The following is a 20,000-nucleotide window of genomic DNA, read 5'->3' as shown; positions in this document are numbered from 1 at the left end:
TTTTACATGGAGGTAAGACATTCGGTTATCAATTTAAAAAGGGAGGAAGACTTTTAATAGCAGATCAACACCACAAAAACTGAAATTATCAAATTAGATAATATCAAAATAGAAAAATGTGTTTCAGAAAGTTTATCAGAACACAGAGGAGAAAGATTAAAAAATTAAAATTATGAGAGAGGAAATAATAGATATGGAGGATATATCTTAGAAATCCACCTTAAGTATGGATAAAACGAGGAGATAAAAGGAGGATCTGAGCAGATTTAACAGCAATAATCAAGTTTTTTTGAAAACATAATTTTATATTCCTGATATAAATAAATATTTAAGACAATGATTCAAGAATATATATTGTATTCTAAGCAAACTTAATGAAAATAGAATTAAACCTAAGAATATCTTCACAGAATGTTCAAATTTCAAAAATTAAAATAATATTTATATAAATATCCAGAGGGGAAAAAATAAGATTACCTACCTAAGAGAACAAAAAGGAAATTTACCTTATAATTCTTTGAAGCACTAAATAGATTCATAGCTAGAGATCTCTGAAGAAATTATTCAAAGCCAAGTGTCATTGGTGTCTTAATGCAAGAGAAAGACATTTTAACACATGCAAGGATATGAATAACATGACACAGCCACAATTTCTGTATAAATTACATGAAAATATGTTTCAGGGAAACATATTTCAGAGTGCAAAATAAGAATTCAAGAATCAGAAAGTCGAGTGACGTCATAGGAATGGCGGCCAGGGCGCACTTTCTGAGTTCTCCTCCAGATCTTATTACAAACGGGACCTATAACCCATCAAAGAACTCTTTGCTCATCACACAGAACAGCTAAGCGACTTGTGGATTACTTGAAACTAAGGATTACTTGAAGGTGCGCTCATTGGGCAAGCAGGGGAAGGAAGGAAGGGAGCGGAGTGAAAACGCGCGGGCGGCGGCGGGGAAATCACAGCCCACGGAGGAGTCTCAGCCGGCGGCGGCGGTGGCGGCGGCGAAAACCGCGGTGGCACCCGCAGTTCCGGGCACGCTCGGGATCCCAGGGCTGAACGGAGAGCACAGAGACCAGGAGGTGGGCTCTTTCCCTGCGTCCCATGGCTGATTTCTCCTGCCGGGAGGGCGACTAGTGGGCCCTAGGGAGGACAAAGAACACAGACTCCATACCTGGACACCACCCCTGCCCCGCTCTTCCCCCGCCCTTCCAGAGACTTAAACTGGCCCCTGAACTGAGGAGTAGTCTCAGATTACAGAGGAGCCGTAGTAGTGCTCAGGCTCAGGGAAGCCTGACAGGCAGCCCTGACCCAGGGAGGAGACTGGGAAGAATGTGATTTTGGCTGGGCTAGGAGAGAAGAGACTCCTCTACCCCCAGCCACCACCTTTTCTGGCCTGCAGGAAGAGGGTGACGCGTGGCTGGGCTGGGAGAGAGAAGACCCCTCCATCCCCAGCCCCCACCCTTTCTGGCCTGCCTAGGGCGGGGCAAGTGCAACTGCAGAGACACTCCCAGGGATCAGCAGTAAGGCAGACAGCAGCTCTGGGCTTTCAGCAGCTCAGAAATCTCCCGCCCGCACCCCCCCATACACACACACACTGAAGAAGGGCCCAAGATTCAGGAGTACTGGACACGAGGCTGGTGGTGCTACTCTCAGTGTGCATATGTGCAGGCAAGGGCAGAAACTGCATTGACTTTGTAAAAACTATCATCCAGACCCCTCAGGCCCACGCATTTAAATCTACAGTCCCAAAGTGACTCTGGGCACAAGGTGACCGGCTCTGCCTGCGCAATAAGCAGGAGGCTCTTTGGTACAGCAGAGGACAACCTGGACATTACTTGGTGGGCTTAAGCCAAGACTGGCGCTGCTTTTTGTTTTGCTTTGTTTTGTTTTGTTTTGCTTTGTCTTTATATCTTTGATATCTTTGCCTGTGTCAAGTGGGGTTATCGGGTGTTTTTACATGTGAATGTATTTGATTTTTTTCTTTGTTGTTGTTGTTGCTGTTGTACTTGGTGATTTGCTTTGTTCTGAAACTGCCCTACCAGGGCCCAGCTTAAGAGGCACAAGATTCAACATATCCAGAGGCCAACTCCAGACCAAACCAGAATACTACCGGGTTTGACCTACAAGTCACACACCCAGAGGGAATTCTCTGGAGGCACTAGAGCCCATAGAGGTCAAACCACATGTAAGTGGTCAACCCTCACGCAGCAGAATGCCCTGCGGGGGGGCAGAGCCAAGTCTCACAATGAGTCAGCCTAGGAGTTAACCCCACCTACTCACAAGCAAAAAGCAATTAAAGATCTTCTTGAACAGGACAATATACACAACACAAGAGTCACCTTTGGAGCACACGCAGAGGAGAACAAAGTAGTGCAAGTCAAATATAAAGGACACATACTACATAAGATAACCTAGCAAGAACTAAGAACTCTAGGGGATCTACCTAATACATCAAAACAAACACAGATAGTCAGCCAGAATGGGGAAACAAAGATACACGTCCCAAATAAAAGAATAGAAGAAACCTCCAAAACTGGAACCAAATGAAGCAGAGGTAACCAACCTTTCAGAGACAGAGTTCAGAACACTGGTGATAAGAATGTTTAAGGAGCTTAGAGAAGACATAAAGAAGGATGTAGAAATCATAACAAACAATCAGTTAGAACTAAAGAACACAATTACCGAAATTAAGAGCTCACTTGAAGGAATTACCAGCAGGTTAGATGAAGCAGAGGATCGAATCAGCGACTTAGAAAACAAGGTAGCAAATAGATCACCCAAACGGAACAACAGAAAGAAAAAAGAATAAAAAAACAATGAGAATGGCTTAAGAGACCACTGGGATAACATCAAGCGCAACAACATGGGCATCATAGGAATACCAGAAGGTGAAGAGAGGAAGCAAGGGATTGAGAACATATTTGAAATAATAATGTCCAAAAACTTCCCCAACCTGATGAAGGAAACCAACACACAAGCCCAGGAAGTGCAGAGAGTTCCAACCAGGATAAACCCAAACAGGTCCACAACAAGACACATTATAGTTAAAATGGCAAAGCTTAAAGACAAAGAGAGAATCCTAAAAGCAGCAAGAGAAAGACAGAGGGTTACATACAAGGGAACTCCTATAAGACTATCAAATGACTTTTCTACAGAAACATTGAAGGCCAGGAGGGAGTGGCAGGAGATACTCAAAGTGATGGAAAACAAAGGCCTACAACCTAGATTGCTTTATCCAGCAAGGCTATCATTTAAAGTTGATGGAGAGATAAAGAGCTTTCCAGAAAAAAATAAGCTAAAGGAATTTATTACCACCAAGCCAGCATTGCAAGAAATACTAAAAGGACTTCTGTAAATAGAAGAAAGATCAAAACAACCTAACTACAAATTCAAAAATGGCAATAACTATGTACCTATCAATAATCACTTTAAATGTAAATGGATTAAATGCTCCAATCAAGAGACATAGGGTGAAAAAAAAAAATAAAAGAGACATAGGGTGGCTGACTGGATAAGAAAGCAAGACCCTTGTATATGCTGTATACAAGAGACTTACCTCAGAACAAAAGACACACACAGGCTGAAAGTGAAGGGTTGGAGTAAGATATTTCATGTAAATGGAAATGAGAAAAAAGCTGGAGTTGCAATACTTATATCTGACAAAATAGACTTTAAAATTAAGAACATATTAAAAGATAAAGATGGGCACTATATAATAATAAAGGGATCGATCCGACAAGAGGACATAACCCTAGTAAACACCTATGCACCCAACATAGGAGCACCTAAATATATAAAACAGGTACTGACTGACATAAAGACAGAGATCAACAGTAACACTATCATAGTAGGGGACTTCAACACACCTCTGACAACAAGGGACAGGTCTTCCAGACAGAAAATCAATATGGAAACAACAGCCTTAAATGATACATTGCACCACTTGGATTTATTCGATATTTTCAGAACATTTCACCCCAATGTTGCAAAATACACGTTTTTCTCAAGCGCACATGGAACATTTTCCAAGATAGACCATATGTTAGGCCACAAAACAAGTCTTGAGAAATTTAAGAAAATTGAAATCATACCAATTGTCTTCTCTGATTACAATGCTATGAAATTAGAAATGAACTACAGGAAAAAAACTGGAAAACACACCAATTCATGGAGGCTGAATAACTTATTACTAAATAATGAATGGGTCAAGCAGGAGATCAAGGAAGAAATCAAAAGATATCTCGAGACAAACGAAAATGAAAACACGACGACCCAAAATCTATGGGATGCCGCGAAAGCAGTCCTAAGAGGGAAATTCATAGCTTTGCAGGCCTACCTAAAAAAAAAGAAACATCACTAATCAACAGTTTATCTTCACACTTAAGGGATCTGGAAAAAGAACAGCAAAATAAGCCCAAAGGGAGCACAAGGAAGGAGATAATAAAGATCAGAGCAGAAATAAATGAAATAGAAACCAGAAAAACAATACAAAAGATCAATGAATCCAAGAGTTGGTTCTTAGAGAAGATAAACAAAATTGACAAACCTTTAGCCAGACTCATTGAAAAAAAGAGAGAGAGGACCCAAATTAATAAAATCAGAAATGAAAGAGGAGAAGTGACAACAGACACCGCAGAAATACAAAAAGTTTTAAGAAGTTACTATGAGCAACTATATGCCAACAAATTTGACAATCTGGAAGAAATGGACAATTTTCTAGAGGCGTACAACCTTCCAAGGCTAACTCAAGAAGAAACAGAAAACCTGAATACACTGATTACCACCACGGAAATTGAATCAGTAATCAACAATCTCCCAACAAACGAAAGCCCTGGACCAGATGGCTTTACAGTTGAATTTTACAAAACGTTCAAAAAAGAATTATCACCGATTCTCCTCAAGCTCTTCCAAAAAATCCAGGAGGACGGAAGACTCCCAAACACTTTTTACGAATCCACTATCACACTGATCCCAAAATCAGACAAAGACACCACAAAAAAAGAAAACTACAGGCCGATATCTCTAATGAACATAGATGCAAAAATCCTCAACAAAATATTAGCGAACAGAATTCAGCAATACATTAAAAAGATCATACACCATGATCAAGTGGGATTCATCCCTGGTATGCAAGGGTGTTTCAACATCCGCAAATCAATTAATGTGATACACCACATTAACAAAATGAAAAATAAAAATCACATGATCATATCAATAGATGCAGAAAAAGCATTTGATAAAATCCAACAGCCATTTATGATAAAAACACTTAAGAAAGTGGGAATAGAGGGATCATATCTCAACATAATAAAGGCCATATATGACAAACCCACAGCTAACATCATACTCAATGGGGAAAAGCTCAAACCATTCCCCCTAAGATAAGGAACAAGGCAAGGTTGCCCACTATCTCCGCTTCTATTCAACATAGTGCTGGAAGTTCTAGCCACAGCAATCAGACAAGAAAAAGAAATAAAGGGCATCCAAATTGGTAAGGAGGAAGTAAAATTATCATTATATGCAGATGATATGATACTATATATAGAGAACCCTAAAGACTCCACCAAGAAGCTATTAGAGCTGATAGATGAAGTTAGTAAAGTAGCAGGATACAAAATTAATATTCAGAAATCAGTTGCATTTGTATATACCAATAATAAAACTTCAGAAGGAGAAATTAAAAAAAACAATCTCATTTACAATCGCTCCAAAGACTATAAAATACCTGGGAATAAATTTAACCAAAGAAGTAAAAGATCTGTACTCAGAAAATTATAAGACACTGAAGAAAGAAATGAAAGAAGATACAAATAGATGGAAACACATACCATGTTCATGGATAGGAAGAATTAATATAGTTAAAATGTCCATACTGCCTAAGGCAATATACATATTCAATGCAATCCCTATCAAACTACCAATGACGTTTTTCACAGAAATAGAACATATAATCCTAAAGTTTATATGGGACCATAAAAGACCCCGAATAGCAAAGGCAATCTTGAGAAATAAGAACAAAGTGGGAGGTAGAACAATACCTGACTTCAAATTATACTACAAGGCTACAGTAATCAAAACAGCATGGTACTGGCATAAAAACAGACACATAGATCAATGGAACAGAATAGAGTCCAGAAATAAATCCATGCCTATATGGCCATTTAATCTACGACAACGGAAGCAGGAATGTACGATGGGGTAAAGACAGTCTATTCAATAAATGGTGCTCGGAAACCTGGACAGACACATGCAAAAAAATGAACCTGGACCACCTCCTTACACCATATACAAAAATAAATTCAAAATGGCTTAAAGACTTAAATGTAAGATCTGAAACCATAAAATACCTAGAAGAAAATATAGGAAGAAACCTCACAGACATTACCCAGAGTAAGATTTTTACTGATATATCCCCTCGGTCGAGGGAAGTAAGAGAAAAAATAAACATGTGGGATTATATCAAACTAAAAAGTTTTTTCACAGCAAAGGAAACCATCAATAAAACAAAAAGGGTTCCTACTGAATGGGAAAAGATATTTGCCAATGATATGTCTGATAAGGGATTAATATCACAAATCTAAGAAAAACTCACTCAACTCAACTCCAAAAAAACAAAGACCCAATTAAAAAATGGGCAGAGGACTTGAAGAGACATTTTTCTAAAAAGGACATACAGATGGCAAACAGACATATGAAGAAATGCTCAACCTCACTACCCATCAGAGAAATGCAAATAAAAACCACAATGAGATACCACCTCACCCCAGTCAAAATGGCTATCATCAATAAATCAACAAACAACAAGTGCTGGCGCGGATGTGGAGAAAAGGGAACACTTGTGCACTGTTGGTGGGATTGCAGATTGGTGCAGCCACTATGGAAAACAGTATGGAGGTATCTCAAAAATCTGAAAATGGAACTACCCTGTGATCCAGTAATTCCACTCCTCGGTATCTATCCGGAGATATCCAAAACTCCAATTCAAAAATCTTTATGCACTCCTATGTTTATTGCAGCACTATACACAATAGCTAAGACATGGAAACAACCAAAATGCCCATCAGTAGATGACTGGATTAAGAAACTGTGATACATTTATACAATGGAGTATTACGCAGCCATAAAGAAGAAAGAAATCTTACCATTTGCAACAACATGGATGGACCTAGAGAACATTATGTTAAGTGAAATAAGTCAGACAGAGAAAAATAAGTACCATATGATCTCACTTATATGTGGAATCTAAAGAAAAGAATAAGTGAATGAACTAATCAGAAACAGTTTTGGAGACAAAGAGGAAAAACTGAGGGTTGCTAGATGGGCGGGGGGGAAGAAGTAAGGAGGAAGGTGAGGGGATTAGAAAACAATCAGTAACCACAAGATGGCCACGGGGTTTGAAAATTAATCTGGGGAACGTAATTTAGTGGTTACCAGAGGGTAAGAGGGTTGGGGGGGTGGGAGATGAGGGTAAGGGGAATCAAATATGTGGTGATGGAAGGAGAGCTGACTCTGGATGGTGAACACACAATGTAATTTATAGATGATGTGATACAGAATTGCACACCTGAAATCTATGTAATTTTACTAACAATTGTCACCCCAATAAATTAAAAAAAAAAAGAATCAGAAAGTCACGATTGGGAAGTATTGGTGTTATTGAAACAGTTAATCAGATGGAGATATTAGATGTAAAAAATGACTATTCTCCAGAAGTTTGATTATATATAAAAAGAAAGGGGGAGAGAATGATGGAAGAGGCTTACAACTCCAGATTAAATTCACAGAGAAAAGAAGAAGGAAAAACCTGGATAGGCTCCTCATGTCCAGTAAAAGGAAGTTAGAAGAGTTTTTTTTTTTTTTTTTCTGTTATGGATAGGATAGTTAATACAGATGTAAGAGTGCCTTTGAAGAAAGTTCAGCAAGGTGTTGGTAAAATGAAAAGCAATATGTCTTATTTCCAAATTATTCATAAAGAGAAACATAAAGACTGTAAAGAAAAGTATAATAATAATAGAAATACTAAGAAAACATCAAGGAAAGTTGGCAAAAGCAAGACTGAACCCGATAGCTATGAAAACAAACACAAATGGGTGAGTGTTGAATGAACAGAGGCCTCGGACAGGAGTGAGCAGAGGAGGTTTGAGACCAGTCTGTGGCCTAGAAAAGAAAGAGTAAAACTAAGGGCACTTGGCAATGCTATTTATGGATGCATCAGGGGAGGGCAAGATGTGGGGCCCAGGGAAAAGAAAGGGTCTCTTCTCTCTCAGCAGATTGATATATTGCAGGGGAAGGTGTAGGCATACTACCTTCAGAAGGGGTTGCCCACCTTGGGAGGCAGTACTGTGGCTTGGGAAGCAGTTGGCGACAGTGTCCTGGGCACTGACTTCCCTGCCAACTGGGTGTAATATCACACCCAGTGTTAAAGAAAGAGAAGCAAGAACGGGTGACATGAGGGGTAGTGTGTGAGAGCTGAGAGAACTTGGTTACCAACACAAGGAGACACCCTGGAGACTTCTCGAAATAACTGAGCGGACTCCAGGTAAGGAAAATGAGAGCCTGCCATAATCAGTTGGAGCAATCTCAAAAGATTATTTGCTACTGTTAATGTGGCCCCATTTTATTAAACTGTTGGCAGATGAGACCTAAGAATCATGTTTAATGCCTCCATGACTATCTAAAGAATACCCAGCTCAAATGGAACTGTGGTTATGCAGTTGTTGTTGTTGTTGTTTTTTAAGTCCCAAAGAGGAACACAGAAGTGTTTTCAGAAGAAATGACATGTGACCTTTGATTTATTTTAAAATAATCCAGGTGAAGAAGGAAGTGAGGGAGGTTTGTTAAGAGATGAAGTGATTTGGCAATATGTTGATAATTGTTGAAATTGAGAGATGAAGATGAGGGTTTGTGAGTATATTTGCTCTTTTTTTATTTTGGAAATTGACATAACAAAAAGATTTTTTTTATCTTAAAGACTAGAGGCTAAAATTTAAACTTTTAAATACATACATACATACATACATAAATACAACTTTCCTCTACTATTGATATACTACAGTGGGAGCTGCTAGTATATGCTTCAGATATTCATTGGCTAGCACAATTGATCTTGACCTTTCAGAAAAATCTTTAAAAATGACAAAATATTCTGTCTTTAAGTCTGAAAAATACACTGTAAATATCCTGGTTGGTGTCAGTGTACTGTTTGGGGTTTTTTTTGTTTTCATAAGTTTTATAACTCTGATTTTAAATTAATGGTTAGGAAAAATTATATCTAAGTCTCATTTCCACTGTTCAAAAGATCTCATTAAATCATGTTGACTTTCCTACCAAAATTAAGCCAGGATTCCCAGAACCATAAAAATAATTGCAAACATCCTAGAAAATTTACATTAAAGTTTTGACTCCTTGCAAGGTAAAGATGTAAATGAATTCTACTAGGATCATTAGATAGTAAACTTGTTAGAAGTTCTGTATGAACCATATATTTACATTCTGTGGGTAAAAACAATTCAGATTAGGCTTGTATAATTTGAGAGTTTATTTTAGAAATTTCTATAGACTGGCTTTATACATACTGCATTTAAAATGGCTGATAAAAGAATTTTTAAATAAAGCAAACATGTTGAAAGATAATAGTTTAAACCATGCAGAGACTATTGGAATATATTCAAATATTCAAGAATTGCAGACTACATAAGCAATTTAATTTAACATTGATGATGTAACCAAGTATGTGCTTCCTTAAGAATATATTTTGCTCATATGATTTTGAATTCTCAACACTAAAAATTGTAAAGATTAATTTTTAAGTGATAAACCATTCCAAAGATTTTTATTCAAAACAAGACAAAAAATGAACTAAAATACCATAAGCATAGCCTGAAAACATTTTTATAGCTGCCTGTTCAATTTGCATATGACAAGAAGATAAAAGGAAACAGCAAGACGGCAAAAGCCTGGCAGCTCAGAAACCTGAGTCCAGGAGTCTGGAAGATTCTAGAAAGACAGCTCAGCACCAACAAACAGCCTCTCATCATTGCATCTCCATGTTCTCATTTCCAATTCCCAGGAGAGAGAATCAGGCCCAGTACTGGTCTGGTATATCCTGGCTCACTCAGTCCTGGCCATTCTGTAGGTTGTGCGACAGTCTTAAAATTGTTGTTCAGCACATGTTTTGGGCAACTACAACTTTGAACCAGTGTGTGGGCCTCCCAAATCAACCACAATACTCAGAGTAGGCAACCCTGATTTAGATGTTTGAGCTCTGGTGTTTTTATATTTATCACTCACAAGCATTATACATACATACCTCATTTTATTGTGCTTTGCTTTAGTGAACTTCACAGTGCATTTTTTCACAAATTGAAGGTTTGTAGCAACTCAGCATCAGGCAAGTCCATTGGTGATGTTTTTCCAACAGGTTCTGTGATATTTCCATAGCACTAATTTAATTAAGATATGTACATCTTAGGCATAATGCTATTGCACACTTAGTCAACTACAGTATAGTGTAAACTTAACTTTTATACACACTAGGAAACCAAAAACTTCATGTGACTCACTTTATTGCCATGATCTGGAACAAAATCTACAATATCTCCGAGGTATACCTGTAAACACATCTCAGAGATAAATCCACAAATCTTTTCTATTTATTCACTATTTAGTAAAGCTCTGTAGATGAGCCTGACAGCAACTGAGTCTAGAGTCACCAGACACACACCTCTACCCCAAGGGATACAAGTGGATTGTGAAGTTTTCATGTGACCCTCTCTGCTCTCTTGAGTCAGGCCAGGTTGATTCAGTGGGTCATCTGATAACCCTGACAAACTGGTACATGAATGTATTTATTTACAAGTCATCAATAAATGTTGCTTAAGGTTGGATAAAAACAGTTGAACAAAATATGACCAAATGGAATGAATCAAACATTACTGGAAACAAATGATCAAAGCATTTGGTATTACCCATTTCACACATCTCCCAATTCCATAATAAATCTGCACTCTCTGCATCTGCAAGTTGAATTTATCCCCACTTATTTAAGACTTTCATCTGTGACTGTTTGCCCAGGAGGTCAAATGTTCAGAAGGATACATTTTTTGAAGTTTTCTGTTGAAGAAAGAGCTTTATTACCATCAACACCATCCAAGAGGGACATGCACTTATTTATTAAGACACTTGTTGCTGGCTTGAAAAATTAGCACATGATCAGCAAATAAAAGGCAGTTTCTATTACTTCTTTTTTGTGTGTCTTTTTTTTTTTTAATAGCTGCAAACCGACTATTTTTAACAACTTAGTAGTGTCATTAAGGTCTGTAGGCTTCCCCTTTCTCAGAGTTGCAATTCTGGAGAAGAAAGCCAGCCATCTTCCATCATTTGTTGGCTTCTGGGGAAGTCTAGGCTTTGGGGGTCAATCATTGTCCCATATGCATTCATTACAACACTTGAGATAGGCAAGATAAAGATGTGGAGGGTGTGAGGGATAGGAAGCAAAGGAAAGTCTCCCAGGCACCATGCCCATTATCCTGAGCCAAACTGGGAGATAAAAGAAGTCTGCCTCCCTCTTTATCTCCCCTACCCCACAACTTAGATCCTTCCCTAACATTCCCAAGCATAACTCAGGCACCTCATTCCTTTCTGGCCTGGATTCTCCCATTAGGAAAAAAGACAAAGTTCAAACTCATTTGTACTTAGATGTGAACAAGTTAATATGTTGTTCCTACTCATCAAATCTACATGGAATACTAATATTGTATCCAAAGGAAATAACTCCCAATAGTTTAATTTGAGGCACATAAAATCTAAGCAGGAGAGAGACCTGGTGTTGGGGGCTGTTTCTGGCCCTTCCTCAGAAACCACACTCCAACCTGGTACAAATACCAGGCCCATCTGGCAATGGATTCTACTGTTGATTACGGAGAAGCTTCAGCATTTCTGTCAGTCTCCCTTCACCTCAAAGCCTCCTCTTTTTCTATGCAGTCTTGGACAAAGGCCAGATTATAACTCTACTTGACTCATTGATCAGAAATTGGCTGTTTTTTGCTTCCGGTCAAGATGTCAGTGCAGGTAGACTCTGTACTTGCCTCCTCTCATGACCACCCAATATTACAACAAAACTAAAACAACCATACTTGAGAATTGCCTGAAGACTACCTGAACAGAAGTCCTATAACTAAGGACATACAGAAGAAGCCATGTTGAGATTGGTAGGAGGGGTAGAGACACAGAATGGGCTCACCCCACACTCACATGTGGTGTTTAAAAATCAGGAGACATATCTCAGCTGTAGAGGTCCCACTGAGGAATGAAAGTCCCAGCCCTGCACCAGGCTACCCAGCCCAGGATTCCAGTGCGGGGAAGAATAGTCTCTATAACTTCTGGCTGTGAAAACCAGGGGAGATTGTGGCTGAGTGAAACAGAGGGCTGCTGAAGTCCCAGGCTTTCCTCTTAAAGAGCCTGTGCTCAGACTTACTCACTGATGGACTCACTCGCTCTGAGCTACAGGGCTGGGGCAGCAGCTTGAAAAGCACCAGGGACATATAGGGAGGAACTAAATTGTCTGGCTTCAGAGCGAGGGCTAGAGGGGCAGCTTTCTCCCACACAGAAGTGCTGGCAGAAGCCATTGTTCTTTTGTTGAGCCTCCCCCTACCCAGCCTTCAAATGCAGGCTGGCACCATATCTGAGTCTCCATCAACCTGCTAACACTGTTTTTTTTTCCCCACCCTAGTAATTCCCTGAGACCCCACCCCACCCAATTTGTAGGCCCACCCAAGCCAATTCCAGTGGCTTTTCCATGCAAACAACCTGTCTTGACTCATGCTATGAACTTTCCTAAAATCTCTCCAAGGTTCGTAAATCCCAAAAAAGTAGCATCTGGCCTTGGCATGCCCCATACCTCTTGCTAAGCGACCCCAAATCTGGCACTGGTGACAGCTGGACTTGATTCAGAGTTTAGCCTCTCCCAGGCACCTCCAAGCGCAACACAAGTGGCAACCATCTGCAGATCACTTCATAACTCATACCAAATAGCTCCAGGCAGGGCACAGGCAGCATATAAACTAGGTTTGCAACAGAGCTACTCTCAAGCGGCCCCAGAGCTAACACACTGAGTGGCCAGCTTCAGACCACACCAGACCACCACCCAACTACCTCCACAAATGACATAGCCAAAGGACAAACTTAGCAGGCACTAGAGTCCTGCTGAAGCGCATCCTGATCCATAGGGTCAGCCCCTGCACAACAATTCCTCCATTGTAGTCACAGCCAGTCATCACAACCAATCAGCCTCAGGGTCAACCCATCCTATTCACTTGCAATCAGCAACCGTGGCTCAACTACAACAGGAGATCATACACAACTAACACAAGGGACACACCTGGAGCACCTGGCTCAGATGACAGGAGAGATCATGCCAGTGGGTCCCACAACACCTACTACATAGCTCCACTCTACTAAGACCAGGAGACATAGCAGCTCTACCTAATACATAGAAACAAACACAGGGAGGTAGCCAAATTGAGGAGACAAAGAACCACATCCCAAATGAAAGGAAAAAAAAAAGTTCCAGAAAAAGAACTAAACAAAATGGAGACAAACAATCTACCACATGCAGAATTCCAAATACTGGTTGTAAGGATGCCCAGTGATCTCAGGGAGAGCTTCAACAAAGCGATAGTAAGCATAAAAATGCAGATAGAAAATATAAAAAAGAACCAGTCAGAAATGAAGAATACAATAACTAAAATGAAGAATACATTAGAGGGAATCAACAATAGGTTAGATGACACAGAGGGTCGAATCAGTGATTTAGATGATAACACCCAATCAGAACAGTAAAACAAAAAAAGAAACCAAAAAAATGAGGATAGCTTAAGGGGCCTCTTGGACAACATCAGGCATAAAAACATTTGCATCATAGGGTACCAGAAGGAGAAGAGAGAGTAAAGAATTGAAAGCCTATTTGAAGAAATAATGATGGGAAATTTCCCTAATCTGGAGAAGGAAATAAACATACAAGCCCAGGAAGCACAAATAGTCCCAAACAAGAGTCCCAAAGAGGCCCTCACCAAGACACATCATAATTAAAATGCCAAAGGTTAAAGACAAAGAGAATCTTAAAAGCATCAAGAGAAAAGCAGTCAGTTACCTACAAGATAGCTCCCATAAGACTGTTAGCTAATTTCTCAAAAGAAACTTTGCAAGCCAGAAGGGACTGGCACAATATATTCAAAGTGATGAAAAGCAAGGACCTACTACCAAGATTACTCTACCCAGCAAGGTTATCATTTAGAATTGAAGGACAGATAAAGAGCTTCCCAGACAAGATAAATCTAAAGGAGTTCATCACCACCAAATCAGTATTACAAGGAATCTTAGAGGGACTTTTTTAAGATGCAAGAAAAAAATAAAAAATATGTTAATAAAATGGCAATAACTACATATCTATCAACAATCATTTTCAATGTAAATGTTACAATCAAAAGGCAGGGCTGAATGGAGAAGAAAACAAAATCCTTACATATGCTGCCTACCAGAGACTCATTTCAGATCAAAAGATACACACAGACTGAAAATAAAGTGATGGAAAAAAGTATTTCATGAAAATGGAAACAAACAAACAAAAAGCTGGGGTAGTAATACTTACACTAGACAAAATAGACTTTAGATCAAAGGCTATAACAAGAGACAAAGAAGGACCCAGTAGTCCTACTTCTGGGTATTTATATGAAGAAACCCAAAAAAGTACTTCAAAGGGACTTATGCATCCATATATTCATTGCAGTATTACAATGTTTCCCCGAAAATAAGACCTAGCCGGACAATCAGCTCTAATGCATCTTTTGGAGCAAAAATTAATATAAGACCAGGTATTATATTATATCATATCATATCATATCATATTATATCATATTATATTATGTAAGACCTGGTCTTATATTATAGTAAAATAAGACCAGGTCTTATACTAATTTTTGCTCCAAAAGATGCATTAGAGCTGATTGTCTGGCTAGGTCTTATTTTTGAGGAAACACGGTATTTACAACGGCCAAGATATGGAGGCAACTTGGGTGTCCATCAATGGATGAATGGATAAAGAAGTAGTACATGTATACAATGGAATATTACTCAGCTGATAAAAAAAAAAGAAAGACAGAAAGAGAGAGAGAAATCTTGCCATCTGCAACAACATGGATCGACCTAGAGGTTATTGTGCTCAGTGAAGTAAGTCAAACAGGGAAAGACAAATGCCATCTGATTTCACTTATATGTGGAATCTAAAGAACAAAATAAACAAACAAACAAAACAGAAACAAACTCATAGATATAGAGAATATTTTGATAATTGCCAGATGGGAAGGGACAGAGGGGTGGGTGAAAAAGGGAAGGGATTAAGAAATACAAATTGGTTGTTACAAAGTAGTCATGGATATGTAAAGTATAAGATAGGGAAATAGTCAGTAATATTGTAAAAGCTGTGTATGGTGTTAGATAGATGCTAGATTTGTCAGGCTGATTCCTGGTAAGTTTTATAAATGTCTGATCACTATATTGTACACCTGGGACTAATATAATGTTGTCTGTCAACTGTAACTGAAATATTAAAAATTATTTTTTAAAATAGGCTGTTTTTTAGACACATGAAATTATAAGGGTAGGGGAAAAATGAATGCCTTTGGATTTTAGGAAATCAGGGCAACAAAGGGCTTACTATACTTTCAAATTCCTTCCTATGGAGTCAAGGTTCAGAGCTCACAGCTCTTCACCTCACACCAGGATGCAATAACCATGCTGAGAAACCCAAGAGCAAGATGAGCTCTTCCTTCCTAATACTTTCTAAAAGCACTATTGGAGGAAGTGAATGAATGGTAAATGGTGACATCTAGTGGAAATTTAAGTGCTGCAGGATTTCAAACTACTAAAAGTCAAGTTTCAGTTGTAACTGAAATCTCATTATAGTTGTAACTGAAAACAACTTTTTCCCAACTGAAAAAGTTCAGTCATGTGATTCTTTTCGGTTTACCCAGATACAAACTATCCCCAAGCAGTATGATGACATAAAGAGCAATGTTTTTGGAATGGGAAATACTGGTTTTTTAATTCAGGTCCAAATTGGGTTTAAATATTTGAGTGTGATTTTATCACCTATAAAATCAAGACAATAATACCTGTAACATATACTTTCATTAGTTTTTGTTTTGTTTTTAAATCGATATACTTTGAATTTTAAAAAACAATCTACATCCATGGGTTGAGGCTTCCCATTCATCCTGCGCTGCCATCCTGGGGAACCTCTGGAACTCACGTGTTTGGTTTGTAGCCAACTTATCCCACAACAGTTGTTAACATAGTTATTTCCATCTACAGATGGAGCCTCACACCTACAGGGCACACGGTAAGAGCCCAGTCAATATTAATTGGCCAATTGATTAGTGGACAGAAATGCATTATCTTTGTGCTTCATTCCCATCATGTGCGTGAAACCTTAATCAGAGATATTAAGTTTTCTCTTCACTTCTTTAAGCTAAAGTCATTGTTAAAATCTCTTTTTTTAGCCAAATATCTCATGCCTTGAAGGAAATTGATGATAGTTATGAATCCTGAATGGCCCCAAAATGTGTAAAGGCAGTGCCAACATCCAGCTTCCTCAAGAAAAACACCCCTTTTAAAATGCCAAGCAAAGTGATTCAATTCACTCAAGTTCAACTCAAAGAAATCAATGACCAATAACAAGTTCTCCCAGCAGCCAAGCCAGAAAGGGAGAAAGCCTTAGAATGACAAGGCCCTGCCTGAGTGAGGCTCACACAAAGCTCAGTTTCTTAGGAACCACTAGAAAAGCCATAAAGCCCATGCAGCCTCTCTGAGCCTTGTCACAAATTGTCTACTTTAGGTGGAACAACCTCTTCCCTGGTCCTTGCCATTTTGTTGGTTTATTTTTGTGCTCCACCAGTGTGAAATTTGTGGATCTGGCCCAGGGCTTATGGGGACAAATGGAGTGCAGGCTCCTCAAAGAAGACCTGCCCATGTTCCCTTTTGCATCAGGCCTTTTCTGAACACCAGTTTTAACAAACCCCATTCCTGTGATGCTTGGACGTGGAATTGTGGCAGCTTCTATTTCTTGTCTATTGGAATATAAGAAGAGATGAGCATACACAGTGTTTAAAGTCATGTCTTTTAAAAAAATCTTTTTTTTATTATGGAAAATGTCTAACATACATTAAGGTAGTGAAATATTAATAGCATAATAAAACCCTAAGGATCTATTACACAGCTTCAATAATTATCAACTCCAGATCATGTCATTTCTAAGCTCATTCATATAACAAATATTAATTGAACAAACATTATGTCCCAGTGCTGCTTTAGGTTTTTGAGACATAGGTCTGAATAAAGCGAAGTTCTGACACTCACAGGGTTTAGAGTCTAATGGGGAAGCAGATTACCACAATACAGTGCAGGAAGTGCTTTGGAGAGAGAAAGCAGATAGGTAGCTAACTCAACTTGGGAACGCTTCCCGAAGGAAATGACATCTAAGTTGAAACTTGCTGGCTGAATAGATTGCCTTGGGAGAGAAGAGGAGGAGCAGATTGGGAAAAGGGCATTATTTGGACAGAGGTAGCAGTTTTACACAAGTGCCAAGAATGAGAATAAAAAAGGGAATTTTTAGAAACTGAAGGAACCTTAATATGATTGGAGCTTTGAATACAAAGGGAGAGTGTGAAAGATGGGTAAGTAAACAGAGTTCAGATCAACAAATAAAATTAAGGTCTTTTTTTTAGAAATATAGAAGGAAGATTTATTGAAGTAAGAGGAGGGTTGGCTAAGCAGTCTGCTGGAAACTGCGTCTCAACTCAAGTTTTGTATTTTCTAACGAGGATGTAAATTGCGAAGGTCTTATATGCCACATTAAGTCCTGTAGAGAAATGAGGGGCCAATACACAGTAAGAGGGAGGGAAGTAACATGATTTCATTGGCCTTTTAGAAAGTTCACTCCATCTGCAGGGCAGGGAACAGGTTAGAATGGACAAAGGCACAGTGTAGGCTCAAGGAAGGAACAGTTTAAAAAGAATGCTGTAATTTAATTAAGAGAACTGGAGAAGTCGATTTGGGGGTGTTGCTAAGTACATGCTTGGGGAGTCAGGCTGGCTCTGGTGCTCCCTTTGAGTGTTCTGCTCTGCTTCTCTGCTTTAAGGTAGGGCCAAGAGTTGGTGTAGGTCTGTGTGCATGTACCAAGGGAAGGCAGTGGAGAGTGTGTCAGACAATGGGTACCATACTGAAACCAGAAGTCAGCTGTTAGAAACCCTAGAGACCATCTTCACTAAACTCTCTGTGCAGAAAAGGAAACTGAAGCCCAGGCAAGTGCAGACTTATCCAAAAATCACAAAGGAAACTGTGGTAGTACTTCCATCTCCTGACTTTGCCACCCCTTTCTCCTTCTGTTGCTTTTCCACTACTCTTTTGCCAACATTTTCCCTTCATTTTACTAGGCACCTTAGAACAGCAGAGTCTGGGTAAAATGTTAGGATTCAAATGACATCAGTGTTGGAAATATACCAGGGGTGCCAAAAAAAATGTATACAAATGGACCCATTGGCGCTTTGGTCAATGTTGCTCAAGCAGTAGTTTGCTGTAATCAGAAGTGTCTGCACGCTTTGAGCACTTTGAGCACCTCTTGCAATTGCAAAAGTCCAATGTGACTTGTATACATCTTTTGTTATCGGTGTATATTATTACAATTTTAATACAGTTTTCCTTTCTTAAAATGTACACATCTTAAAATGTATATGCCCTCTGTATATATCTTAAGAAAGAGAAGACTTGATTCTTCTGAACAGTTCCATCCCCTGCATTTCTCATGTTTGCATTTTTCAAGCTTGGATTTGCTTCCACCAACTCTTAGGATTTTGATGAAAGGATTTTTAATTTCTCATAGTTACTGACATCAATCTTTAAAAACCCTTAGGATGAAATATTAAAATATGAACCCTGTTGACCTGTTCTATATCTCCTTAAGAGAAACAGTATACGAAGTGAAAAATAGATGTACGATTTACAATTAGATTATGCTATGACTGTCAATCACTTTGGAAAGCTTTGCTGCACTAAGATTACAAGATTTCTTGAAATAAATAGAAATTTGGCAATTATAGAGAGTTTCAATTACATTGCATTTAATTTTAGAACACAGTAGCAATCTTCGGGAATCCATGGATTGAGCTCATCAAAGGCATCTCATGTTGGAAGACAGATTCTTGCACTTTAGTGTGTGTTCTTAACTATCTAAAAGGTCAGGGGCTTCTATGGTCTCTAATTTAGGCTCTGGTAGTACCTAACATACTATTCCTTAGTTTTAGGCAAATACGGTCATTATAGAAGAGGTAGTATCCTTTTGGGACCTCAGAGCACTAACCAATTTACTTAGATAAGTGGGGAATTCGTAGACATATAATTAACTGGCCTAGTAGTACCCATAGAGTTGAAGTCAGTAATTTAATCTCCAGTGGAAGTTTGGAATAATAACAAGTCATAGAATTCTCATTACATGCTGACTATGAGAAGAATGAGAAATTGTAATTTTTGTCTAAGAGAATTAATGTGGTTAAAGGTACTTAATGACAACTAGAAATTACCATAGGCATTAGGAATATGAGTCAACAGTATCACTGTCATCACTTATAGTCATCTGCATCAGTAAATAATGATCCAGTCTCTTGGATGTGGGGTCATGAAGCATCACAGTCAGGAGGCATAGGTTGGTGGTCTTCTCCTTACTAGTTCTTCTCCTTACTAGTCCTGACAGAAATCATCTAACCTTACTGGTCTGCAGTTTCCTCATTAAAAGCTGAGGGTAGGGCCAGGGACAATGATTAGTGAAATAACTTATATGAGAACATTTTGTAAATGTTTGTACATCAGAGTAAAAAAAGTCAATTATTTTTATGATAAAGATAAATATGCAAAATGTAATGGGGATTTTTGTTAAGGTACTGCCTAC

The 20,000-nt window shown here is 38.8% G+C and overlaps 1 protein-coding gene across 1 annotated transcript in view; it reads left to right on the top strand.

The window, feature by feature from the left end:
• Window positions 1–20,000, top strand: part of RGS20 (regulator of G protein signaling 20) — a 139,799-nt gene that overhangs the window by 18,103 nt on the left and 101,696 nt on the right. Inside the window, exon 2 of the mRNA XM_033126482.1 lies at window positions 3,273–3,286. Within this exon, the coding sequence (XP_032982373.1) occupies window positions 3,273–3,286 (14 nt within the window). The remainder of the gene's footprint in view (window positions 1–3,272; window positions 3,287–20,000) is intronic.

The sequence above is a fragment of the Rhinolophus ferrumequinum genome, chromosome 14 (assembly GCF_004115265.2).
Source record: "Rhinolophus ferrumequinum isolate MPI-CBG mRhiFer1 chromosome 14, mRhiFer1_v1.p, whole genome shotgun sequence".
Lineage (NCBI taxonomy): Eukaryota > Metazoa > Chordata > Mammalia > Chiroptera > Rhinolophidae > Rhinolophus > Rhinolophus ferrumequinum.
Note: the sequence above shows the minus strand (reverse complement) of the source record. Positions and strands in the feature narration are given on the sequence as shown.